The 26,703-nt window shown below is 49.2% G+C and overlaps 1 protein-coding gene across 2 annotated transcripts in view; it reads right to left on the bottom strand.

The window, feature by feature from the left end:
• Nucleotides 1–26,703, bottom strand: part of trim62.1 (tripartite motif containing 62, tandem duplicate 1) — a 60,205-nt gene that overhangs the window by 29,927 nt on the left and 3,575 nt on the right. The window contains exon 1 of one of the 2 annotated variants that reach the window (XM_062544377.1): nucleotides 25,286–25,393. The exons of the other annotated variant lie outside the window; for it this stretch is intronic. Coding sequence (XP_062400361.1) covers nucleotides 25,286–25,384 — 99 coding nt within the window. The 5' untranslated portion in view covers nucleotides 25,385–25,393. Of the gene's footprint in view, nucleotides 1–25,285; nucleotides 25,394–26,703 lie in introns of those variants that run through there. 2 annotated transcript variants of the gene reach the window in all.

Raw genomic sequence — 26,703 nt, 5'->3', positions numbered from 1 at the left:
TAAAAGGTACACACACATAGAAAACATACCACCATACAGGCAGACATGGGAACAGTCACACACACCCATGTATGCACAGACACACAAACACACAGACAATCATACACAGACAGAGACAGAGACACACAACCATACTGACAGAAAGACCGACACAGACAGACAAACAGACACACACACACACACACACAGACAGACCCACGTATGCACAGACACACAAACACACAGACAACCATACATAGACAGAAAGACTGACAGAGACAGACACACACAACCAGACACAGACAGAAAGACCGACACAGACAAACAGACACACACTACACACACACACACACTTCCCTCCACCAAGGGCACGGAGCAGAGACATCTCTCCCCCACTACTCAGGGGGAGCGTGGTCATACATTTTAATGATAGGAGAGCAGCGGGATCAAGCGCTTTAATTTGTCCCTGAGCGAGGAGCTGCTACTGCTGCTGCTACCTCAGCGCCCCCCCCCCCCGCTACTCCCGCTAACGCCAACACGCCAGACCCTTACTGGCCGGCTCCGGCTAGAGGGAAAACAAGAGGAGGAGAGGGAGAGAGAAGACGAGAAGAGGGGGATGAGAGGAGGTGAGGTAGAGAGGGGATGTGGAGAGGGACGGGAGGATGGATGGATGGATGATAGAGGACGAGAGAAACAGGAGAAGAGCCAAAGAGAAGGAGGATGGAGAAGAAAATGATATGCAGAGACAACAAGCTAGACACAACAAGATGACCCATGGGATGGCCAAGGAGGCCAGAGGAGGGGGGGGGGAGTGGGCAGTGAGGGGGAGTGTGTGGGGGGGGGGGGCATGGACTCATAAATAATGACGACAGACACTGAGGAAAACATCATCAGAAGCAGAGAACAAGCCAGACACGCCAAGATGACCCGCGAGAGCTCCTCTCGACTCACACACACAAAGTTCAACTAACAGCAAACTCCTGCTGACAGTGGAACTCAGCAGACTCTTCCCTTGCCTATATTCCACACACACACACACACACACACACACACACACACACACACCTCCTGTGGTATCAAACACACAGCTTGAGATCTGGGTATGATCTTAGCAGCTGCTCCAAAGACGCTCTCTCTCTCTCTCTCGCTCACACACACACACACACACACACACACACACACACACACACACACACACACACACACACACACACACACACACACACACACACACACACACACACACACACACACACACACACACACACACACACACACACACACACACACACACACACACACACACACACACACAGAGAGTAGCGCAGCGGCAGCAGAAGCAGCCGGCATTTCTCTGGGCTAACAGTTATTAGATCATTATACAGCATTCATTTTTAATGAGCCTTTTATCTAGCCTGACCTTTTTTCCCCCCACCAACACTCCAATATCTCCAGATGGAGGAGAGGGAACGAGGGACTGTGCGAGAGTGAAAGAGAGAGTGAGAGAGAGAGAGAGAGAGAGAGAGAGCGCACTTGAGATGAGATGCTCAGTGATGCAGCAAGATTGAGCAGAGTGCGGAGACACAACAAACCTCCCACAACTACCTGTACACACCCTCAAACCTGCATAAAAAACACCCACCCACTCACAGAGACACACACTGAGAAAACTACATGGGCACACGCAGACACACACACACACACACAAACACATACACACACAGGCAACAGGCACCTGTAACACAGACACACACACTGAGAAAACTACAAAGGCACGTGCAGACAGACATGCACACACACACAACAGGCATCTGTAACACATACACACACAAACACACACACACACACACACACTCACACACTCACACACTCACACACTCACACACTCACACACTCACACACTCACACACTCACACACTCACACACTCACACACTCACACAGATTTCCTGTGTCTTCAGTGCTCAGCTGAACGAGCTGAAGACGGACAAAAGCTTCACCACAAACACCAAATCCTCCTTAATAAAAGTCCCTGTCTATCTCTCTATCAGGCTCACACTCAAACACACACACCCACCCACAGAGGCTTTGCCCATCTTCCAGACTAGCGCTGTCTGTCATGACATTTCCCCCGGGACTGGGAACAGACGGAGGGAAGGAAAGAGAAGGGAAGGGAAGGTCACCAACAGACAGGGCCCCCCTCTCCAACTCTGGAACTCATCTAAGACCACCACCAGTCCCCATCACCACCACTGCTCACGGCAGCCAGAGAGAGAGAGTGGTGAAAACAAATGTTTATGTGACAAACTTCAGTGTGTGTGCATGTGTCTTTCTGTGTGTGTGTGTGTGTGTGTGTGTGTGTGTGTGTGTGTGTGTGTGTGTGTGTGTGTGTGTGTGTGTGTGTCTGTCTGTGTGTGTGTGTGTCTGTGTGTGTGTGTGTGTGTGTGTGTGTGTGTGTGTGTGTGTGTGTGTGTGTGTGTGTGCGTGCGTGTGCCTGACTGCTTATGTTTTACTCAATGTTATTTTCTACACTACATGTGCTTTGGCAACACTGTTTCCATTTCAATGGTCACGCCACTGAAAAGCTCATTGAATCAATAGAATAGGGACAGAAAAAACAGGCCAAAAGTCTGAAGCCGAGAGAATATATTGGACAAAGCAGGAGGGGGAACCACAGGCTGCGATGGTGAGCACAACCAAGAGGACTGTGAATGAGTCGCCGCACAACACATTACCTCAGCAGGCACCAGGACTTTCAATTGCCCCTGTGATGTGGTGGAATTGGTGTGCCGCAGCTCGAGAGAGAGAGAGAGAGAGAGAGAGAGAGAGAGAGAGAGAGAGAGAGAGAGAGATAGCAGCTTGCGTAAGAGCTGACGAGATTCGTAAGCCCCCAACCACCACTGCTGATGAGGCTGGTGGTGTCAGTGAGTCAACAGAGTCATAAGGGTGCATGCAGACACGCACGCACACAGACACAGACACGCACACAGACACACACACACACACACACAACCTTACATCATACTGTATCTTATCAGTCTTCATTTGATTCCCACTTTGTCCGTGCATAAACACGCTCTCTCCGCACTCTCCTCTCACGGCTCGTCTTCTTTCATTTCTGCCTCCAAACAAGGAGGCAAACGTGCGCCGGCCGACGTCAGCGTGACGTGGGAACCGCAGCCCTGGGAGGCTGAGCTGAAGCACTCATCCAACTGCCTCATGTCACAGAGGAGAGCCAGGCTTCCGGGGGGAGACTGAGGGGGGTGGGGGGATGGGGGGGGGGGGGGTTGGATCAGGACGGGGAAAAATGAGGAGGGTACAATTCATCCCCCATAAACTGCCGCATGGCTGCACAAACGCCACATAAATCCACCGGACTCAGGGAGGTGTTCTTTTCAACCAAGGACATTCTGGCATAACCTTGTCTGGACGGGTGCCGTAAGTCTGTCACACCGTGCTGGATTGGATTTTAGGGTGCGAGATATGGGGGGTGTCGAGGGGGGGGGGGGGGTTATGGGTGGGGGCTAGCTTGCTAGGATGCTGGTAGAGGAGTGAACCTGGACAACAAGAGTCGTCATCCCCACTCTGAGCAAGACCGCTCTGTCTCTCTTTACAGCATGCGGTAAATCAGACTTAAAGGAGTCTGCAGATCTGTCTCAGCAAGTCAGGTCATCAGCAACCAGTCATCCATCCATCCATCCATCAGTTCAACAACCCAGCAATCCATCCATCCATCCATCCATCCATCCGTGTATTCCTTCGCTCAGTGATTCTAAGGCGCGGGTGAGCCACCGAGAGACAGAACACAGCCTCTGAAGCATATAAAGGAGGCAGCGCGGGCGATGACTCACTCCCTCTTTCAAAACACATTTGGCAGCGCCACGTCTCTCAACATCACAGCTCTTTTTTTCCCCCTGTGCTTGTTGTTTGTGGCAGATTGAGGCTTTTTTTTAGGCTTTTTCTTTTTTTTTTTTTTCGTTTAGCGTTTGGAGGGCCACTGCTGGGAAGTCAAAGGCTCTAACTGAGAAGGACGGAGAGAGCTGAAGAGAGAGAGAGAGCTGAATAGAGACAGAGAGACAGAGAGAAGGACTGAGAGAGAGTGAGAGAGAGTGAGAGAGAAAGACAGACAGACAGACAGAGAGAGAGAGAGTGAGAGCAAGAGAGACAGACAGAGAGAGAGAGAGAGAGAGAGAGAGAGGTTACAAGGAATGAGAAGGAAAGGGTGAAAGACAGGAGAAGTCAGAGGGAAACGATGCGCCCAGTCAAGGGCTGTCGTCTTTTTTCTGCGTCGGAGTTCTTTTAATCTGAAGACAGCACGGCTATTCTGGTTGGTGGGAAACGCATCAATAGCCGTAAATAAATCATTGCGCGGGGAGCTCAGTTCACAAAAGCAACAAGGTGGCAGATCGACGTTCACAAAACTCCTCTCAAATGCACCGCTCCACCACTCTGCCGACACGCACACAAACACTATGTACTCTAGGTGCCATTGATCAGCGAAAAAGTGCTGGACCCAAGCCCGTCCACTTCCCTTCCATTAAAAGTTTGTCCGGGGTTAGGGCCCTGTAAAAGCACTTCAGCTCCTCGGGGGAGATACTCTATCGGCAGTCTGATATGGCTGGAGCGATTGGGGGGCGGACGGGGTGGGGTGGGGTGGGGCGGGGGGGTGTACGGTCCGGCAGTGGCCGAAAGCTCGGTCAGCAGATTGCCTCCTGATGAGGTGAAGTCTGCAGAGACAACGAGAGCTGTCCCTGGCCCCCGTGCTCTCCCTCTCTCCCTCATTCTGTCGCTTTCCTTCACGCTCACTGTGACCCTGCTGCCACCAGGCAAGGACTCCTGGGAGATATGGGTCAGGGCCCTACAGAATCACTGTGTCAGCATGTCAGGCCCAGGCAGTATCTCTCGCTCACACACACACACATCCATGGGTACTCACTAACACACACTTACTGTGTATGCATCTATTGGGTCCACAGGTATCCCAAACACACACAAACACAAACATACACATATCTGTGATATATAATATATGATAGACACACACTCACACACACTGAAATGTCTAGGGAAGAGACGGACTGACAGAAAGATTAGTGTGTTTGTTTAGAGTCCTCCATCATATGTGTGAGATTGGCGGCGAGATAGGGCAGGTCCTCGGTAGGGAGTGAGCGGGCGGGCGGCTGAGTGCCTGGAGTCGCTGAGCTCCTCGACGCTGCTCGCCGCCGTTTGCTTTTCAGACACAAGGGCAAAAGGTCGCGCGCCTCCGGATGCCGGTCCCTCCGCAGCACTCGCCGTTGGCCGGCGCTCAAGGAATGCAATCCCGAGTAATCACTCGCTTCCTCTCCAGCTGCAGTCTCCAGCAGACCACTCGCTCACAGACAGCCTAGTGTTCCAGTCGCCTTGTTCCACGGCTCACTGTGGATTGGGAGGGCGGGGGTGATGGTGATTGGTGGTGATGGTGGTGGTGTGTGTGTGTGTGTGTGTGTGTGTGGGAGGGGGGGTTGCATAAAAATCAAACCGCACGATACCGTTGCTTGAGGATTGTATTACAGTGTAGCATGCTGACTGAAGTCCTGCTCCTTCTCTCAGGGCAGTGATTGTGACTTCATGAAAAGCTCCACCCCCTGCAGCCCAGAAGACGTCACCTCTAAAGCGCGCAGGTGTTCAGAGAACGAGAGGAAACTCTATACTCTCTAAAAGATGAATGACAAAGAGCAAGGAATTCCCCATAACTTCTCCTTTTGTTATGGGTAGACAATAACAAAGCAGTGTATTCTCAGGGCTCGTTAAGTAGTGAATTACAGTGGGAAAATGCTAACAGACACTGGAAGCCAGAAAATGAGCATAGGCCTTTTATTTCTAATAGATGGCCTAGCATTTCTGTGCTGAAGTGTGTGTGTGTGTGTGTGTGTGTGTGTGTGGTGATGGGATACAAGAGCCGTGTCAGCAATCCGTGGTGCCTTGGTGTGTGGCCCGGGTACGTGCCAAACCGGCGACGTCTGATGACCTCACCGTGCCAACTCTCCCACTGGCATCCAAACAGCGAGAGCCGAGTGAACTCTGGTTCTGCCAGTGGGAGTCCGCGAGGCCGCCGATTCCTCCATGCCAACACAATCTGGCCACACAAATTAATTAACAAATGAATGGATACGTAAACAAATACATTTGCTGACACCAAGAAACAACACATACACAAAATCACACACACACACACACACACACACACACAGAGATATGCTCTCTTGTACAAATAAGTGCTGTGTCAGACAAGGTGATTTTTTTCCCTGGTGCTTTTCAGAGCATCTGCATGCTGTGACTGGGAACGAAGCCCCGACTGCCTCTCCACAGACACCAGGCAGGCAGGCAGGCGGGCGGGCGGGCTTTCTCTGAGAGATCAGGGCTGAAAATCATAGGGGGAGTGTGTGGAGTGTGTCGAGTCTCCTAAAGCTCCACCATGTCCAACGTGTCATGAGCAGTTTACAGATTAGGGTGTGCAATGTGCGTGTTTGTGTTTGTGTGTGTGTGTGTGTGTGTGTGTGTGTGTGTGTGTGTGTGTGTGTGTGTGTGTGTGTGTGTGTGTGTGTGTGTGTGTGTGTGTTTTGTGTGTGTGTGTGTTTTGTGTGTGTGTGTGTTTTGTGTGTGTGTGTGTTTTGTGTGTTTTGTGTGTTTTGTGTGTTTGTGTGTTGTGTGTTGTGTGTTGTGTGTTGTGTGTTGTGTGTTGTGTGTTGTGTGTTGTGTGTTGTGTGTTGTGTGTTGTGTGTTGTGTGTGTGTGTGTGTGTGTGTGTGTGTGTGTGTGTGTGTGTGTGTGTGTGTGTGTGTGTGTGTGTGCTCGTACAAACAAAACTGCAGCAGATGGTGTGCTAGAGGTGTGTGAGCTGCAGGAACTGCCCTGGACTGAGAGGTAGAACGCAGGAAGGGAGCTGGCAGACAGGTGGAGAGGAAGACAGTTAGTCAGGGAGACTCCATGAAAGGCAGGAGTGGGAGCAGGCACACAGACTAAAAGGGAGACAGGTAGACAGGCACAATGCTTGAAAGGTGCGTTTAAAAGGGTTTTCTACCTGGATAAACTTCAATTCCTTCCAGTTTAGTTCCTTTGTTCTTTAGAGTTTGTCGGTTTTTGATTGTTCTAATGGAAAATTCCCCCCTTCAGAAGATCCTTTTAACTCTCAGAAGAGAGAGCAATTTTTAAAATATATTTTATCATCAGTTTGATATGCCTAGTTGGGATCTCCCGGTCACAAAGACTATGACAATAGCAACAATCCATAAATCCTACCCCAACAGTTAATGTTAAGGTTCAACAAATAATTTTCATTGCAGTAGACAAAGAATGGAAGTTGAGGCAGTGCATGGCCACAAAGGTACTGTGAACCAGAAACACAGTTGTTTCCTAGCTGATATGCAATCATCAGGCCGCTAAAAACAGGCTTATCAAACAAACACAGAGTGTGAAGCCGAACACAGACTGCGCCTGTGACACAAACCATTCCTCTGATCGCCATTCCTTTCCACATGTTACCTTACCACTCCGAATTGGAGATAGAAGGCAAAAGTTGCCAGAGTTGATGTTGCGAGTGGTAATTGGCTGCAAGGCGCCAGCATAAAGCTCACTTAATTATTCATGTGGCTGCCAGATAAGCATTGCGAGTGCTAGATATCTGCTAAAATGGGCCATTTTATTCCCCAGCCTAATTATAAGGTTGTAAATGAGCTTGTAAAATAGCACCTGAGCATATTTTTCACATACCAAAGTTGCATACCTGCTATAGTAACGTCAGAGGCCAAACTAAAACACTCTGCTCATCCATTTCATGTCACCTGTTAGAATATCTAGGATGACTGGTTGACATTTAATAGAAAAAACATCTCTGTTTATTCTAACCTCCCTATGAAAACATCCTGAAGGTGGGTGTCCTGGAAACAAGAGAAGTGCAGCAGTCTAGGTGGAGCTCTCTCTGCTCTGAGAAAAGGGAAGGAAAGGCCCATGGCAAAACATCTGAACATCGATGTTTCTAACAAAATACATATCCGTCAAAAAGCAACACTATGTTTGACTTTGACTTTCGCTCACAAGACACACAATACACACTGCAAAAACATATCAACCTTGAAGCTTAAGCTGGCATCCATTTTATTGCCAATGTACATCAGGCCAAAGGTTTTGACCTTTGGCCTGACATCCAGACAGACACCACTACGGCTTTTAGCTAAATTCATAACACGAATGAACTCAAAGTTTTGTCTCAAAATATGTTTTAAAAAATCAACTCAACAAAAAACAAGCAGCCGTGCAGACACCTCCAGCGATCTCATCTCCTCAGTGATGTGGGCGTGCAAGCTGCTGGCTATAGGAGAACACAATGCCACTCAGAGGGCAGTCGTCCTGACACAGGGCTGCCCTCTCCGTCCTCCATCAGCACATGACTCATCCTCTCTTTCTCCTCCGCTCATCCTCTCTATCCCTTGCTCTCTCTCAGTCTCTCGCTCTCATCATCCTGTTTGTCTTGGTTTCTTTTCTCTCTCTCCTCTTCCTCCGACTGTCTCTCCAAGCTCTATTTCAGGCTCTGGCTGTCCTTTTCACCCCGTCGCTTGCTGTCCTCTCTTCCTCCTTTTCCCCCTGCTTTTTCTCTCCTCTTACTTTCTTTCAGAGTTTCTTCATATGTTCATCTCTCTCTCGCTCTCTGTCCCTCTCTCTCGCTCTCTCTCTGTGTGTGTGTGTGTGTGTCTCTCTCTTTCTCTCTCTCCCTCCCTCTGTGTGCTTGTCTCACTCTCTTTCTCTCTCTCTCGTTCTCTGTGTGAGTATCTCTCTCTCTCTCTCTCTCTTTCTCTGTCAGTTTCTCTCTCTCTCTCTCTCCCTCTCTCCCTCTCTCTGAGGCGGAAGCCGGGCAGGCCGGGTTGCACACGGAGCCCTGACGTGACAGAGGAGCTGACAGTAGGAGCTGGAGGAGGTGCGGCGGCTCCGGACTCTATTATTCAGAGAGGCGACGTGTCCGATCCACCACCGGCTAAAAATACTCCCACAAGCCGCCGCTAAGGGGAGGTGAAAATGAAACTTTTAAAGAGAGAGAAAGAGAGAGAGAGAGAGTGACAGGGAAAGAGAGAAACTGTGATAGAAAGAGAGAAATAATGAGAGAAAGACTGAGAGAGAAACAGAGAAACAGTGAGAGTGAGTGTGTACGCAGTGTGTAGGGTGTGTGTGTGTGTGTGTGTGTGTGTGTAAGGCAAAGGAAGAATCAGCTTTTCATATGCCGTCAACAGCTGTGCGAGTGGTGATGGGTTGTGAGATTGGGAGATTAGGAGGGACTCTTGGAAGCTCTCACCCAGCACTGGGGATTATCCGTCTCCTCAGACAGATCTACTGCAGACAACACAACCCCACTCAACCCCACTGTACTGACGCCCTCACCCCACACACACACACACACACACACACACACACACACACACACACACACACACACACACACACACACACACACACACACACACACACACACACACACACACACACACACACACACACACACACACACACACACACACACACACACACACACACACACACACACACACACACACACACACACACACACACTTGGCAACGATAAGACAATATAACTTAAAACTATAAATAACACTCTCAGAAAAGGACATGGCAGGATGGGTGATGAGACAGGAAGAGAGGACAACAGACGGAAGATGATACTGGGAGATGAGAGAAAAGAAAAACAGAGAGAGAGAGAGAGAGAGAGAGAGAGAGAGGAGCAGAGGGAAAGCAGAGGGGAGTAATGCAGGGAAACAGAGGACGAGGACACACAGAGGAGCACAACATAACAAACAGTCCCCTCCCTCCCGATAAGAAAATGATTGACGTAAGCGACGGCCCTGTGAAGCGCGCGCGCCCTGGCACGTGACGGGGCTATTTCATGTCATGTTTGTCCCTGGAGGAGACTACAGATTAGCGGCCCCCAGGTTCACTCTCCTACCCTGCAGCTGAGGCGGGCCGATGATCGATCACCCCCCCCCCCAGAGGACGACTTAATGATTTAAGGAGAGCAGTGTGTACAGCTCCGGCGCCGCGCTCTGCTGCTAACACACTCCACAGGTGATATGAGGCAAGCTCCCCTATTTAGAGCATGAGGATACACACTCATAATACACACACACACCCGCGTATGAGCAACGCAATCTCAGAAACCCAAAAATTGGGGATAATATGCGCTGACTTCTCAGAAATCACAGCAGGAGGTTATGCCACAATGTGGCCTATGAGAAAAAGGAGGGTTCAGTCAGATGTATGGAGGAAATGAATGAAATCATATCTGTATCATTAGCAACTTTGCGCTACGAGAAGTGAGATGGAGTGAGTGGAGGAAACGTGGGAGAAGAGAAGAGAAGAGAAGAGAAGAGAAGAGAAGAGAAGAGAAGAGAAGAGAAGAGAAGAGAAGAGAAGAGAAGAGAAGAGAAGAGAAGAGAAGAGAAGAGAAGAGAAGAGAAGAGAAGAGAAGAGAAGAGAAGAGAAGAGAAGAGAAGATTCATGTTGCTGGACAGGAGCAGGGGCGCAGGAGGGCTTTGAGCCGCAGAGGATGCATCAAAAGGACGCTCCCCAGCCAATGAGAAAATGTAGGACAAGTCATGGACATGATGAATGCTGTGAGCACAGCGCGGCTCGAGTACCAGCCTGCTACATCCAATTACAGCACAGAGGCAGCTACACACACACACACACACACACACACACACACACACACACACACTCTAATACACATGCACATTTACACACACAGAGATGCTGCCAACAGTACAAAGATGGGGAAGAGAGAGTGTGTGCGTGTGTGTGTGTGAGAGAGAGAGAACAGGAATAAAAAAAGAAACCATGAAAAGCAGGAACAGATCAGAGAAAAGTCCAGAGCGTCACAGCTGTGAAAAGGCCGCGGAGAGCCTTGGCCTCCAGCACAACGGAGCCGCAGACAGGAAACTGAAATATGTGTGTGTGTGTGTGTGTGTGTGTGAGTGTGTGAGTGTGTGTGTGTGTGTGTTTGTGTGAGTGTGTGAGTGTGTGAGTGTGTGAGAGTGTGAGAGTGTGTGTGAGTGTGTGAGTGTGTGTGTCCAGTGTGCGTGGGCTGTTAACTCCGCTCCCCAAGGCTCATGGCCACGTCCTGCTCTGACTAATTAACGCGTGGGGGTAACATGGCCGACGCGGCGCGCGGGTCTGCAGGGGTCACACAGCGCTGCCAAATAGCCTGGAGGAGCCGGGGGGGGGGGGGGGGGGCGCCAAGCCCCATCAGCGGCCAGCCAGAGCCTGTGTCCACGGCCAGGGACAGACCTGCAGGGAGCCGGCCTCTCTGGCTCCGGCTCTGGCTCTCTGAGCTGGCCGGCAGTCGCTGGTTTTCAAAGGAGAAATCAGGCGACTGTGGAAGCGGGAGCAGGGAGGACTGAGCCGTGGCATTTGAGCGCTGATGATGGGAGTGGAGGGAGGGAGCGAGGGAGCGAAGGAGGGTGACTGAGAGAGGACAAAAGATAGCGTGAATCAGAGACAACGAAAAGGAGGAGAAAGAGAGGAGGCCGATTTCCTCTCACCTCTCAGCAGAGCAACTTACAGAGCAAAATGGAGGGAGGGGCAATAAGAGTGGGCACAGATACAGAGAGAGAGAGAGAGAGAGAGAGGTGACGTACAGGTAACACAGCATGTGCTGTTCTGTGGAGTGAGTGGTGGTCTGGTCTGTGGAGGCCTCTGCACCATCCGCATCTCACCCATCAGTACACGGCTGCCCATCCGCCCGCCTCCTGCTGCTGCTGCTGCTGCAGCTCCGACTGGGCCTCTGAGGGGCCATCAAGCGGCCAATCACACGCACACGCACACTCACCTTCATCATCCTCCTCCTCCTCCTGACACTGGAGGCCGACCCACTGACAATCCCCACCCCCATCAAGCTGACTTTTGCAACATCACCCTCGGTCCTGCCGTCAGCATCCACCCCCTGCCTCCCCTCTCTCCTCCTCTTCCTCCTCTTCTTTATGACTCAGGATGCTTATCCAGGGGCCATTTTCATTCTGGAAGTGGATTTCCGCTGTTCTCCCACATCTCTGGGTGTCATGGTGTCATGGCCCGCGCGGCTGCAGAATGTGTTATAGAAAACCAGCGTGGCATTTCAGAGTGCCTAATCCCCTATATCCCCTCTATACCATTAAAGCTCCCAAATCAGCGTCTGTCAATCCAACCGCCGGGACGCAGGCCAACTAGGGGCACTGATCCTGCGCTGATCTGGCCTGGGAAACCATTAGAATCGAGAAAAAAAAACGTATCAGTTATATCAATGTGACGACTAAATCCCTACATGAATGAAAAATGAACTCACTGGTTTTAGAAAAAAGGTGTAGAAAGATATCTATCCACGTGAAGGTGCTTTTGAGCTCCAAGTTGAACTTGATTTTTATCAGGCTTCTTTTGACACTGCCCAAAGTCAATATGGGTCAATGGCTGTGTCTGAAACAGGAAAAATCCTGCCTTCTAAGATAGCGTCCAATAGCAGCAAGGCATGTCTGAATCAGATATTTGTATAAAATTCTGCCTTTAAAGATACCTCCGTTTCACCAAAGACTCTTTAAAACATCACTGCTTCAACTCCCACTGACTGGGCCTACCGTGTAAGTCAGCTTTCTGTATCCTGGCAACAGAGTTTTGTGCTGCCATCTTGCTAGGCAAAAAACAAAGTTGATAGCTGGTACCTTGTCGTAACTCTCCTACTACAGGAAGTGACTTCTTGCTACAGGAGGCAACTCGTTAGACAGCTGAAGACAGCAGGGCATCTCCATCACGGGCACACCCAACATAACAGCAGCACTATCGACACTGATGCCATCATCACCATCACCATCAATCACACCCTGTTGCTAGAGGCTTGACCTCGGACATCAGCTGTCAGCTTACACACTCACTAGATTTACTCACTGGCAACCACTGAGTAGGGAGAGAGAGGGGCAGTCAATTCCTATCAGCACCACCACCCCTCCCTAACCACCTTCTATGTGAAAAGCCCAAAACCATGCCAGCCCCCAATGAAGCAGGCCCTCTGCTGCTGCGGCTGCTGCTGGCGTTATGCCGCCACGCTGGCGCAGATTAGGACAAGTGTGTGTGGCTCTGCCCCTGTGGGCGCAGACAGAGCTAAATTTAGTGTAAAACCACGCAGAGCACACTGTTAAATCTGACCCCTCTGGGAGCAAGAGACCGGGAGGGACACATGCACGCACAGCACACACACACACACACACACACACACACACACACACACACACACACACACACACACACACACACACACACACACACACACACACACACACACACACACACACACACACACACACACACACACACACACACACACACACACACACACACACACACACACACACACACACACACACACACACACACACACACACACACACACACATTGAATTGAGGGATTACGGAAGGGGAAAAAACGTAATGTATAAGCATGTCATCTTTAAAAAGCTCCTTAGGATTAAATAAAACCGCAGTTTGTCGGCAGCACATGCCTGGCTTTCCAAAACAAGCCTGTGGTGCGAGATGTGGAGACCCCATATGGAACTCAGACACATTAGTGTTCTCACACACACACACGCTCATGTTAGACACACTAATTCACAAACACAGATGCACACACTTAACTCACTCACAGGGAGGACACCGATGGATCCGACCATCCATTATAATTCCACAGTCTAAATTCTTAGAAGGGAACAACTTGTTTCAGTTTTGATTTGTGTAAATGAATTTAACTGCTACTAGCAGACAGACACACAAGACAACACACACAAGACAACACACACACAGGCTAGAGTTGCACGCATGCACAATGTTGGCAAGTGTTGCCCATAGGCAGTAAGGTGTTTTCCCCCAGCAATATGACGTCACGTTCACGTAGCCTATGCCACTTGATAGAACTCGACGGGTGAAGCCCCTGTCCCGGCGTCTGGCGTCTAACCTTACAGACGTCGTTTCCTTGATGCCTCTCAGCTGGGCTGACTGCAGCTGCAAGTAAAGGTCTCTCTCTCACCCTCTCACACCCCATCTCTCGCTTTATGCTCTGCCTCTTTCTTCTCTCTCTCATGGCAGATTTTCGATCTAATTGCTTGCCAGCAGTGCTCTTTTATCTGACCTACTAAAGACTCTGTGTGCTTCTGTACGTGTGTGTGAGTGATTGATAGAGATAGATAGAGAGATTGAGGGAGAGACATGGAGAGAGAAAATGAAACACACACACACACACACACACACACGCACACACGCGTCGTAGCATATTCTGAACAAGTCTGATATTATCTACTTACCAGTGGACTTATCTGCTTACTATGGAGCATGGCCTAAAAGTGAACACAGCAAAGTCCCTTTGCAGCCCTGTCACACATGATCTGTAAGTCTGCGTGTGTGTGTGTGTGTGTGTGTGTGTGTGTGTGTGTGTGTGTGTGTGTGTAGGATGCGGCCTAACGCCTAGTGTCACAAATCAGTGGTGTGAAAGTGTGAGGGGGGGGGTCAAAGTGAACATTACCCAGTGTAAGCTGTTTATCTAGTAACTATGAACCCAGCACTTCCACTTCACTCACTCCAGGGCCTCGCAGCGGGACGAACAAGACACAGGACCAGTGTGATACTGAGGGACATTTGGCTCTGATCGCCTCACATCGTATGTAGGTTCAGAGCTCAGTATTCCTAACATGCCAGCTCATGTGGCAATGAATAACCGCCACAAGGAACTTTGTCGAGGACATTCATTATGGCAAACAAGACAGAGAAGGAACAGAGATGGTAAACATCAGAAGAGAGGGAGAGGGAGAGGGAGAGGGAGAGGGGGAGAGAAGGAGAGAGAGAGAGAGAGAGAGAATTGGTCTAGACATGATTGGTTTGCCAGTGTTCTAGTGATTGGTAATTGGTAGACTGGCTGGCCCAGAGTCTGTTGTCTATGAGGGTACACATACACACACACGTATACACACACACATACACACCAATGTTCTGTGAATGCAGTGGAGCAGAACTAGAAGGAATCAACACACCCAAGACCAATTCGATTCAATCTCCGCTTCATCCAAACAAATCAATACCCACGATGTTCAACACAACTCCCTGCTTTTCCCCTCTCTATCTTGTGAGTCAATTATCCCCATCCGTAAATTGAAACATAACCACCAAAACGCGCTTCAAGTGAGTGTACCCTCACACACGTCACACACACAAACTTTAATCCAATAACACAAACAACAAATTATTATCACTGAGAGTGATCACTTAGCAACCACCTCATGTGAAATGTAGAGTGACTCATATTCCAGAATGTTCTGGAACCTTCTGGATGAGTATGAAGACACAACAGCAGGTCTGGGGGAGTGACTCGCTGATGCATTGGCTTGGATTTGCCAACAGTTCTTGCAGTGGGTGGGAAACTCATCTACACCTAGTCAGGCTACATCTGCAACTTCACTCCCACAAATAAGTTCTTCAGAAGTCCGATAAGGTTTCTCTGAAACACTGTGCAACAATTTGGCAGTTTTTGGAGGCACGCTTTTAACGAGCAACAACTATCAATTTTGTCTTCAAATCACTCTTGATGGAATACGATAATGTTAAGAGCAGATAAACACACTTCTCAATGCCAGTAGCTGTCCAGGCTATGAATTATTAACTTTGTGGTTTAGGTCAAACACTCAACGAAAGTCCCTCACAGCAGCACGCCATCAGCAACAATATCCCCAAAAGACACCAGTTAGCGTGTCAACAAGCTTACATCAGCGCCAACTGGACAGTGTTTTTTTCCCGGGTTTTAGAGAAAAGGAAGAGCAAATGGCTCAAAAGCTTTTCCCTCCAAATAAAGGGATCTTTATTATTGTGAGGTACTTATGAGAGAGAAGTTTCTTTGTGAGACTAAAAAGACTCATCAACGTCGAAAAGTGCTGCAATTTTGACTACAAAAGATCTAGCCATTATCAAGGGCTCTAAAATGTGCTTCTGTCGTCTTAAGAAAGCGTAAGCGGGGAGATCTTCTTTTTATGAGAGTATGGCAACTCTCCTATGGGAGTTCCTGTGTTATATAGCGTACCATGAGGCTCTGGTCAGAAGGATGGTGCTCAATAATTCATAGTGGACAAATGCCCGCTGTTTGAGCCAGGATATAAGCCCAGTCCCACAGGCAGGAGTTTACTCTGAGTCTGCAAGCGTGTGTGTCTGTGTGTGTGTGTGTGTGGGTGTGTGTGAGAGAGGGAATGTACAAGTTTTAAGAACTTACTCTCAAGAAGTGTAATGTGACCTGTGCATTAGAACACAAATGCATGTGCACATATCAGAAGGTGTCGCAAAAGGTATAACGACTTCAGTTTCTTGAGGAGTGTGTGAGGCTTGTTAGGTCTGTTAACTGATGGATGGCCTTGGTGTGATTGCCCAGTAGCATTCATTGACACAGTGAAGAGAGGTATCCTTTGAATCTCTAAGCTTGGGCAGAAGAGAGAGAGACAGAGACAGAGACAGAGACAGAGACAGAGACAGAGACAGAGACAGAGACAGAGACAGAGACAGAGACAGAGACAGAGACAGAGACAGAGACAGAGACAGAGAGAGAGAGAGAGAGAGAGAGAGAGAGAGAGAGAGAGAGAGAGAGAGACTGACAAAAACAAGTTGGACTGATGCATGGAGCGAAGAGCTACGACACAGATAAGGAGAAAGAGAAATGGCCTCTCCATGCACATAAAAGCTTGAGACAGACAGTCGGTCTCTGCGTGCGCGTGTGTGCGTGCGCACGTGTGTGTGACTGTGTATGTCTGAGTTTTATGGGTTACTACTCTCAGACACAGCAAATCCATCCTGATAGCTATGGCGTTGTGTTGACCCCCCCAGGGAAGACGAGCGCTAATGAACCCTCTGATCAACAGGACGTCTAATTGAATCACACAGAGCTGATCACTAAGCACTAATCGCTAACCGCGCACAAGCCTCTAGCCTCCTCCGTGGGTCCTGTGCTGGGCCGTGCTGGGCCGTGGTGTGCTGCGCTGCAGCGTAGCGTAGCGCTCGGTGGCGCGGGAGAATTAGCCCAGCTTATTGCCCCTCTCGGGGCTCTGGGGCTCGGCCATGGAACAATGGATGCTAATCTGCGCTAATACCACATCTAATCAGGGAGGAGACGAGCCGCTGTCCCAAAGCCAGCTCGCAGAGCAACCCGCTACCCCCTTCCACCACCACCTTCGCCACCACCACCCCTCCTCCTCCTTCTCCTTCTCCTGACGTCACCAGGCCAACTGTTAAAGAGCAGCAGGTGTGTGTGTGTGTCTCTGTGTGTGTGTGTGTGTGTGTGTGTGTGTGTGTGTGTGTGTGTGTGTGTGTGTGTGTGTCTCTGTGTGTGATCAGAGCATCCGAACAACAGAGGTCATGCAGGCCATAGGGGTAATTAGGAGTGCTCATTGTCTCAGGGTCTATACTTTGGTGGCTGCAATAGGCGTACTAGCTGATCTAAAGCAGAGGAGGGGGGTTCACATTCAGATGGCTACAGTCCATTTATTGACAATGACTTGACTAGTATTTAGAGAGGTGATTTTTGTCTTTGTCTCTCTCTCTCACACACACACTCACACACATACACACACACACAACACACACACACGCACAATACATGCAACATTGACCGGATCATAGTAATCTGGCAGGAGGTGAAGGCTTAAGCCTGCCCAGCTGATTTTTGGGATCAATTAGCCTGCAGCCACTCTGTGCAGCCATTGTCACGAAAACAAAGCAAACACGAACAGATGGGCCATTAGTATCTGTGTGTATGTATGTGTGTGTGTGTGTGTGTGTGTGTGTGTGCGCTCATGTGTGTGTATATGAGGGCAGAGCAGATCCAAAGGCCCTCGCTCCCTGCCCGGGACACAAGTTGGCTTGACATGAATCAGCCAAACCCAGGCAGCCTGGCTAAACCTGCACGAACAACCAGCATTGACCCCAGCGGCGGTGAGCCACTCACGTAGCACATGGAGGGCTGTTGGGGAAAGGGAGGGGGGGTGTAGGACTCAGGGCTCAGGGTAAGACCCATATTTACTGACTTAACTTCTCCTGGCCAGCACTTCTACTTTTCCTTAGCCCGAGATGACACGCAAATCCGCTCCCTTGGTGAGCCAGCGCTCAGTTTAATGCCCAGTTCCCTGCGACTTGGCCAGCCCCGCGGCAAACAGAGCAGTCCCTCCACGAGGCTCTTGAACCAGGACTAACGCTGACGCTCTCTCTCTCTCTCTCTCTCTTACACACACACACACACACACGTGTGTGCCAAGCACATCGGCTCAAAGCTCAGCTTAAGCTCCGCAGCCTCATCGCTCTAAACTGAACACGCGCCGGCTGTGAAATACAGACTCATCTAAGCTGTTTCAGCTTCCCCCCAAAGATGGCGCGGCGGGCAGATGCAGCGTTTCCCCACACGGCCCTAACGCGCGCCGTAGATTCAGCCGGGTGTTTGGTGGTACTACGCTGTAAAAGCTTTCAGGGAATGTGCTCCAAGGCTTCCAAGGATGATTGAAATGTCATTTCAGCCAAGATTAGACTAAGCATCTTGGCAGGAAAAATATTTACAGCAAGTGAGCAGAGCAGAGCCCAGCTAAAATATGGCTTCAACTGCAAAGTCTAATGGATAATAAAAGACACCAGTACAGAAGCTCACATTAGCTATGTGTCACTGCAGAACAGAATAGTGTCCCATAATAAGAGCCAACACAGGCACTGCCACAAGCCCATCAGCAATCCTGCTTAAGATAAATGTGGCGTTTTCACCATGTAGTTAGTCAGGCACAGGGCTAATAATCACGGACATAGTGATTCAGGGAATCCAATCCACAGTAACTGGTTCACTGCTGTTGCTCCAGCATCTTCCTACCTTTCCATTTAACAGGCCTGCATTCCGCATAGGCCAGCCACATGATAAGTCACAGGCATAATGGCAATATATGAATGCATTGCATGCTACAGGGAAGCTGCAGTCACGTCCACGTTCGCAGTGGGACGTTTGTCATGGGGCCTTAGCCTGAGATGCCTTTTCAATCAGGTGGTGACGTTCTGCTACCTTGGGAATGGGGATGGGAATGGAATGGGGGGGGGGACATTTCTTATGCAGCGCTACACACTGCAGACATTATATTCACAGTCACGGATTTACAGCCTGGGATGAGACGTGTCAAATAGAAAATACAATCTCGGGCCGGCAGTTCTATTACCTCAAGGACTGAAGAAGACACACACCCTCATCCAGCCCAGCCTCATGCGGGAGACAAACACTCCCATGATTTATAATGGGGCTGCTGCGGGGGAGGGACGTGTCTGGCCACAAATAGAGTGTCAAAGTTCAGTTTTCCCCCCGCCTCGCAGCTCAAGGAAGTGCAGTCTCTGATTTCCTGTGTTTATTATAGTTGCCAATAACTGCAGCCATATTCACAGACTGGAATTTATGGCAGCGTTTAAGTCACAAGCTTCCTTTGATCACAGACAGACTGATGGGCACCAATGAAGACATTTGCCTGCAATACAGCACACAGAATTCTTTATTATTGGTTATAAAATATTTGTTACCAAACGTTCACATTGATGGTCAGCGCAACGTATTGAGTGTAGTAGATGCCAAATCTGAACACACCCATAACGTCAATCTTCATTGCCACAAGGTCCAAAAATGGGACCAAAACCATCACAAAAACATCACGATGGCCTCTAGCATTTTGGAAATTTGATGACGCTTGGTTGATCCCATTTTAGTCGTGTGATGAAGGTAAAATGGCATATTGATCGATAGAGTATGTGCACATACTGTCAGTTCATTTGTTAAGATAACGCATTATATTGTCACCCATTACCTCTTTACATTGATTTGTGACTGCTCAAAATCCCATTAGTAAAACTAACTGCCATTTCAGAACTATAGCCTAGAGAACTATATGTTTGCAGGTCAGAGGCATTATGAATGGCAGAAAACGTTCCGTCAGAGTAATGTTCTAATGAATCCAAGGTCAAGGGTTTGGATTATGAAATTCTCGCTGCCTTCATCTCCGGTTCATAAAAACATTGGTTTAATTCGTAAATTAAGGCTCAAGACAATGCAATTACACATATAAAAGACTTCTCTTTGTACAATCTTTTCACATAAATCATTTAATATGGAACAAAACAGACAATACACGGAGATATAATTTTGTCTTCTATATTGAATCTATTATTGAATATATTTACATCTGATCTACTGCAAACTGTGGCTTTGCCTCAACAGAGCATGTGCATTATCTGGCTTTGAACAGCAGTGTGGATCAACCTGACAAACGTAAACACACGGATGACACCAATCCCCTTTCACAAACAGGAGAAACAGGTAAGCTGGAGAACAGGCCACTGCAGAAGTTAACTTCCAGCAGATGAGCAAACATGAATGTTAGCCACACACACACGCACGCACGCACGCACGCATGCACGCACGCACACGCACACACACACACACGAAACGAGATAAGAAGCTGCTTTGGAGCATCCTTTTCATCCCTCATTTCACCCATCTCTGGCTGTGTCTAATTGATAGCACAAGCCGAATCAACTTCAGTGCCTACCAGGGTGCCCTCAGAAGTACCATTTCCCTCAATTAGTTCCAGTGTCCGCCATGTAAAAAGGGCAGCGCCTTCCTCCGCTGCAGCGGCATGTAGCGCCGCTTCCTAATGACGTTATCTGCGCTATGTAGCTAATAGATTGTGACCGCTGTGCTTTTGACCACAGCTCCCCCTCCTCCCCGCAAGTAGTCGGGATAACGGGGGGGGGGGCCTGCACCTTGAAGCTGTAGCGTGCAGGTACACGACACGCGGTCTGCCAATGTGCCAGCGCTAGACCCTTCTGGGCTCTCAGACGAGCAGGGGACAGCTCTGCTGTTTAATGAAGCGATGGGATAAGGCGAAAGAGCATGGGGAAGGGGAAAGAAAACAGAGGAGAGAGAGAGAGAGAGAGAGAGAGAGAGAGAGAGAGAGAGAGAGAGAGGGGTGGTGAGGTGAGACGTAAATAAGAAGAAGGACCACAAGCATAAGAGAGGAAAAAAGGGAGAGAGACTGAAGAAGAGAGGAGAAGTCTGCATACTACTACACCGCACATATCTGTACATGTTGTTCACACACCACGTAGCCATATCTATAGTTTGCTCTTTTAAGGTTACTGTTAATACACTGCGCATGTATTTCATTCATACAACTGTAAACCAACTGTATACTCCTGTCTACGCTGCACAATATTGTCCTGCCAGCACCGCCTGTACTGTAGATACATTGTATGTCACAGTGGACTGTTCTGCACTCTTTTTTGCACTTCTGGTTTGACGCAAAAAGCATTTCGTTGTCTTTGCACTTGTACTCTGCACAAGGACAATAAAGTTGAATCTAATCTAATTCAATCTAATCCAATACAAGAGCGTGAGGAAAGGTAAAGAGACCGAAGGAAAGGAAGTGAGAGAAAGAGTGAAAGCAATAAATAAAGAGAAATAAACAAGGAGTGAGCGAGAGCACGGTGGGTGGGTGAACAAGCGAGAGGGGAGAGGGGAGGAGGAAGCCCCGGCCACAGGAGAGGCGTTAGCAGATACGGGCGTCCTTGGAAGTGCCTGACTCATGACTGCAGCCCTAGGCAGAGACACAAGAGGAGTGGGTGTGAGGGGCCTGTAAAGGACACATTTCTAACCACAGGTGAACACCACTACAAGGGCGAATGGTGTACGCTTATGGGTGTGTGTGTGTGTGTGTGTGTGACAGAGAGAGAGAGAGTGTGAGACAGAGAAAGATGAGCCCGAAAGACAAAAAGCACACTTACTGTATGCTAGATCTGATTGACCATCCTCATGCTGGAGCGCCAAGAGGCCACTATATAAAGCGAGTGCATGTGTGACTGATTACACCAACACAATACACAAAATCATGATACACCAACATGACACCAGCAGGAGCAAAGCCACGGTGTGTCCTGACTCAACTTGAGAGAAAGTCCCTGACCTGCTAGGAAGGCCTGCGCTATGCGGATGAGCGAGTCCTAGAGGAAAAGAGGAGGGTTGTGTCTTGGCTCGGTTAGTTTCACGCAACGCCTGCTGCTTTGTGGAGGAAATTAATTTCACAAAGAAAAGAAATAAAACTACTGCCGCAGAGCATGGCGGAGTGGAAGGAGCGGACTTCTTTTGGAGGGGGGCGCTGGGCTATCTGAAGACAAATGGAGCAGAAAGAAATTCTCGGGGCGAGCAGGCGAATCAGTCAGTCGAGGTCTCTCTTCGTACTTGCCTCGCTCCAAACTCACGCAGCCATCTGACAGTTTGGATCACAATGACAAGAGCGGCCTCGGTCAGAACTCCTTCCCTGGGCAGCACGAGACATTGGGACTCAAGTGTGCGGTCCCCACCACCACTTCCTCCATCTCCTCCTCCTCCTCCTCCTCCTCCTCCTCCTCCTCCTTGTCCTCCTCTCCAGTCTGCCAGATCTGGGTTGTCACCAAGCACCAGCCAATGGAAAATAACAGCAGGACAAACAACCTTGAAACCAATAGCAACTGGGCGCCAGGACAACCGGCCCGGTTCCCCTGATACTGCAGAGTATCAATTGGCTTCAGTGGCTGAACAAGGTCACCGGAATGAGAGAAGCCGCTGCTGCAGCAGCAGGTAGGCTAGCCTAGCGTAGCGTAGCGTAGCACGTGCTGGTTGCCCCTGGATCTGAATGGTGGGAGCGCTGACTCAGAGAGATAATGATTAGATGATAATTAATATAATCTGCTTGTTGAAATGTCAACATTAAGAACCATGAATCAAGTTGTTTCCAGCAAAAGGCCATATACGGTTTCTGCTGTTAAGAAAAGGCTGGGATCACAGTCTGCGCTCTGAAGATCTGTGGCCATTTTTTAGAATGGTAAGATCACGATTTTCCACTGAACAAAAGGCGGTGGGGTCTTGGTCCTGTATTTCATGAACCATCAGAAAACATCCTGTTATTCATCCCTGCTCACAAAAGGCTTTGCCATCATCTTTGGGCACATGGACTGGTTTTCAAAATGAACTGTAACTGTAACAAATGAAATCTGCTCTAGGTCCACACACTGCTTTTACTGTATATATTTGCTTAGCATTATGTCACACACCAAAAACCAACAACAACAACACCTACTACTACTACTACTAAGTAAAGCCAAAGCCAATGAAAATCACCGTAGCTGGCATGCGATTGGTGCATCCATGCCAGGCTGCAGAATCCCTAGGCTAAATACATCCCAGGCTCCTGAACCTGTAACCTATCCCCTGACAGACATCTGTTGTGATGGTACGGTGCAGAGAGTAATCTCTTTACATGGGAGTGCCATGGCCGGCCGGCCTGCAGCACAGTGACTGACTGGCAGATTGACTGACGAATCCCACAGGCAGGACGGCAACAGGCAGGATGGGAGCAGCTCAGTGGTGGAGATGCTGATGGATGCCAAGAGAAAGGGAGGAGGGGAAAAAAGACCCATCTCCCTGGAGACAGAGGAAGTGCATTAGTTCCCTCTACACCGCAGTCCCGCTTTCCTCAGCTATTACCCCCCCAAGCATACCCACCACATGCGCGCACGCACATTTGTGCCTGCCTGACACACACTTGAATGATTCACTTGTTAGCGGGTGTGCGTGCGCGAGAGGGAGTGTGTGTGTGTGTGTGTGTGTTTTGAGAGGTTGAGTGATGAGCTTGTGTGTGATTGCAGGCTTACGTTCGCCGAGGGCCCAGGTTTGTGTCTTGTGCCTATGCACGCATGCACACACAAAGACACACAAAACACACACATATACACACACATACATACACACAGAATTAGACAGATATCGCTCCACCAGCAAACTGGACCACATGACACAGAAAAGGCGCATCACTCCCACGTGAGCACCTGCAGGAGAAAAACAGAGTCGGCACGAGGGCCCGAAAAGCCTCTCCCATTAATGCCAAGATCCTGGGGCGGAGGTTGGGCGGGTGACATGCAAAGTTAAGGAGATTACACAAGCAGATCTACCAGGCCCAGGGTGGCAAAGGCAGTACCAGCAACAGGCAAAATCCTGCCCCCTCTGCCCGCCAACTCCCACTGTTTATCGGGCACGGGGGAGCATGCTGGCTGGGATGCCTGGCATGATGAGGGGCTTCATGCAGCTTTTAACTCCAATACTGAGTCCCAAAATCATCCCTTTCCTTTCTATCGGAGTGATTTTATTGACAATTCCATTGCCCTGCCTGTGTGTCTGTGTGTATGTGTGTGTGTGCTTTCTAAAGGGGGGGGGGGGCAAACCAGGGCTAGATACACTGCGAGTGGCATTAACAGCCTCGTGGATTAATAAAACAAGCCCGAAATGAAATGACCTGAATTACACATCAATTAGGCATCACGGTGCTGAATAATTGATCGTGTTTTCCCAAAGATGCTGTTTTACAGGCCACGGGCCGATGACTGAGCTCTGCCTCTGCGGTGACTGTTTTTCCTCCTCCTCCTCCTCGCCTGACAGCTGGCTGTGTTGGAGCACACCGGGCTGTGGGGGAGACAAGGCGCAGGGTCTCCGAAGGTGTCATTACTGACAGACACACAGACCGGAGGGAGGAGAGAGGGATGGAGGGATGGAGGGATGGAGAGAAGAGGGAGGGAGGGAGGGAGGGGGCTACGGAGGCAAGGAATAGACAGCAAGGGAGAGGTGCAGGGCTGGAAGGGGAGGACTGAAGAGTATGGCAGATAGGGAGAGCAAGGGGACAAGGAGAGAAGAAGAAGAAGAGAAAGAGAGAAAGAAAGAAAGGAGAGAGAGAGACAGAGAGAGAAAGAGAAAAAGAGAGAGAAAGAGAGAAAGGAGAGAGAGAAAGAGAGAAAGGAGAGAGAGAGAGAGAGAGAGAGAGAGAAAAAGAGAGAGAGAGAAAGAGTAAAAGAGAGAGAGAGAGATTGATTCATGCCTTTAAATCAGTTCACCAACAAAATATAGTTTGGGCATTTGCATATAATGTTCAACAATGAGATTACGCATGAGAGAAATAGTGGTACATCAGTAGCGGAAGGTCTTACACAGATATCAACATGGTGATTGAAATCCCAACCCCAGTCACAAGGGCGTAGAATGACTGATTGCAGTCTGACAGCTCCGTGGTGGGGATGAGACCCCAGACATCTATTCTGGTTCCCTGGTGAGTTCGCTCTGCCTTGGAGAACCCGCCGAGGACTAGTTTCATGAGGGCAGAAATACTGCCGCAGAACGGGCCGTACTTACGGTGGTCCAGATTCCAGCACATCCAGATTTATCGGATTCCGATAGAACGTTTGGCGCCAAGGCAAAGCCATTGCACATAATTATCCCATCAAACAACATAGGAGTGCTAAAAGGGCAGAAGCACACACAGACACACACACAGACACACACACAGACACACACACACACACACACACACACACACTCACACACACACACGCTCAACATGAAGAGCATAACCCAAACTCCCGCCCCATGCGTTCTCAGGAATTGTCACGACTTGTATGACTGTGGCATTAATCTGCAATATGGAAACAAGTGGTTTAATAACCCTCACGCAGAGGGGGCCGGAACAGAGATTCCTTTGAGCGCTGCAAGGTTGCCAAGCCTGATTGCATTCCATTCGCAGGCGCTTATTGCCCTCTTGTAAGCGCCTTTAAACACATAGGCCCCCTTCCAGGCTTGTTCAGCGGAACCCAGCTGTGCAAAACTGATGACAAGTGGGCCTGTGTGACGTTAAGTCGTTTTACATGAGTACCGCTCATAAGCCCATGCCCACGCACACACTGAGAAGCGTAGAAAGTTCCTCTGGAGACAGGTTCGCTGCCAACCTGGCTGCATCCTGACCACAAATGAGGCGGGATCGGTCCACGCCATTGCATCAGACCTTGGTTATTTGCAGGCGGCTGGAAGACTGACAGGATGTAGACAATTATGTGTCGGAGCGAAGAGGCGGGGGGAATCTGGCAAGAACATCATTAACTCGGGGGGGGTGGGGGGGTAATGTTCTTGAAATATAACCCAATTTACCTGTTTCCTTAGTTCCTTCATTTCTTCAAAGCGCCAAAGCTGAAGTCTGCTCAAGTGAATCAAAGGATAAGCATGCCGCTTTAAGAAAAGAAAGACGACCGAGTAAAGAGAGGAAATAATGTTAAATTATTTAACCAGAGAGTTTCTGAAGTGCTCAGAGAAAGCAGGGGGAAATGCAGACCTAATTAGGCTATTTCTGTTACGCTGGCATTTCTCAGCGGCGGATTAATTGAGTGTACTAATCATCGTCTTACAGGCTCGCAACAAATTAAAAACCCACAAGAAATGTAGAGCGTTCACTCCACCACAGAACTTCAAAATCCATGTGGACTTCAACAACAAGAAAAGAAATGGTCTTTGGATATCCAAGATTGGAAGTTTATTTACATTTTGCTCTCAGCAAACCAAAATAGATGGCCATTTCCCCCAGGCTTCCCCGCAGGCCAAAGACACTTTGCTTGGGCTAAAACCATTTCATTAGCTGTGGAGAGCAATTGAGGAATTTCCTGGGAAAGCGCTCCTTGTGTGCGACAAAGGACGTTGGCACTGGAGTGTGCCCATCTCCTTGGCAATACTTGTTTCTGGGGGAAGAGAGAGACAGCCTGGAGAGCCTTTCCTTGAAGGTCTCA

Source organism: Sardina pilchardus, chromosome 9, assembly GCF_963854185.1.
Source record: "Sardina pilchardus chromosome 9, fSarPil1.1, whole genome shotgun sequence".
NCBI lineage: Eukaryota > Metazoa > Chordata > Actinopteri > Clupeiformes > Clupeidae > Sardina > Sardina pilchardus.
The sequence above is the reverse complement of the archived record's forward strand: the minus strand, read 5'-3'. Positions and strand labels throughout refer to the sequence as shown.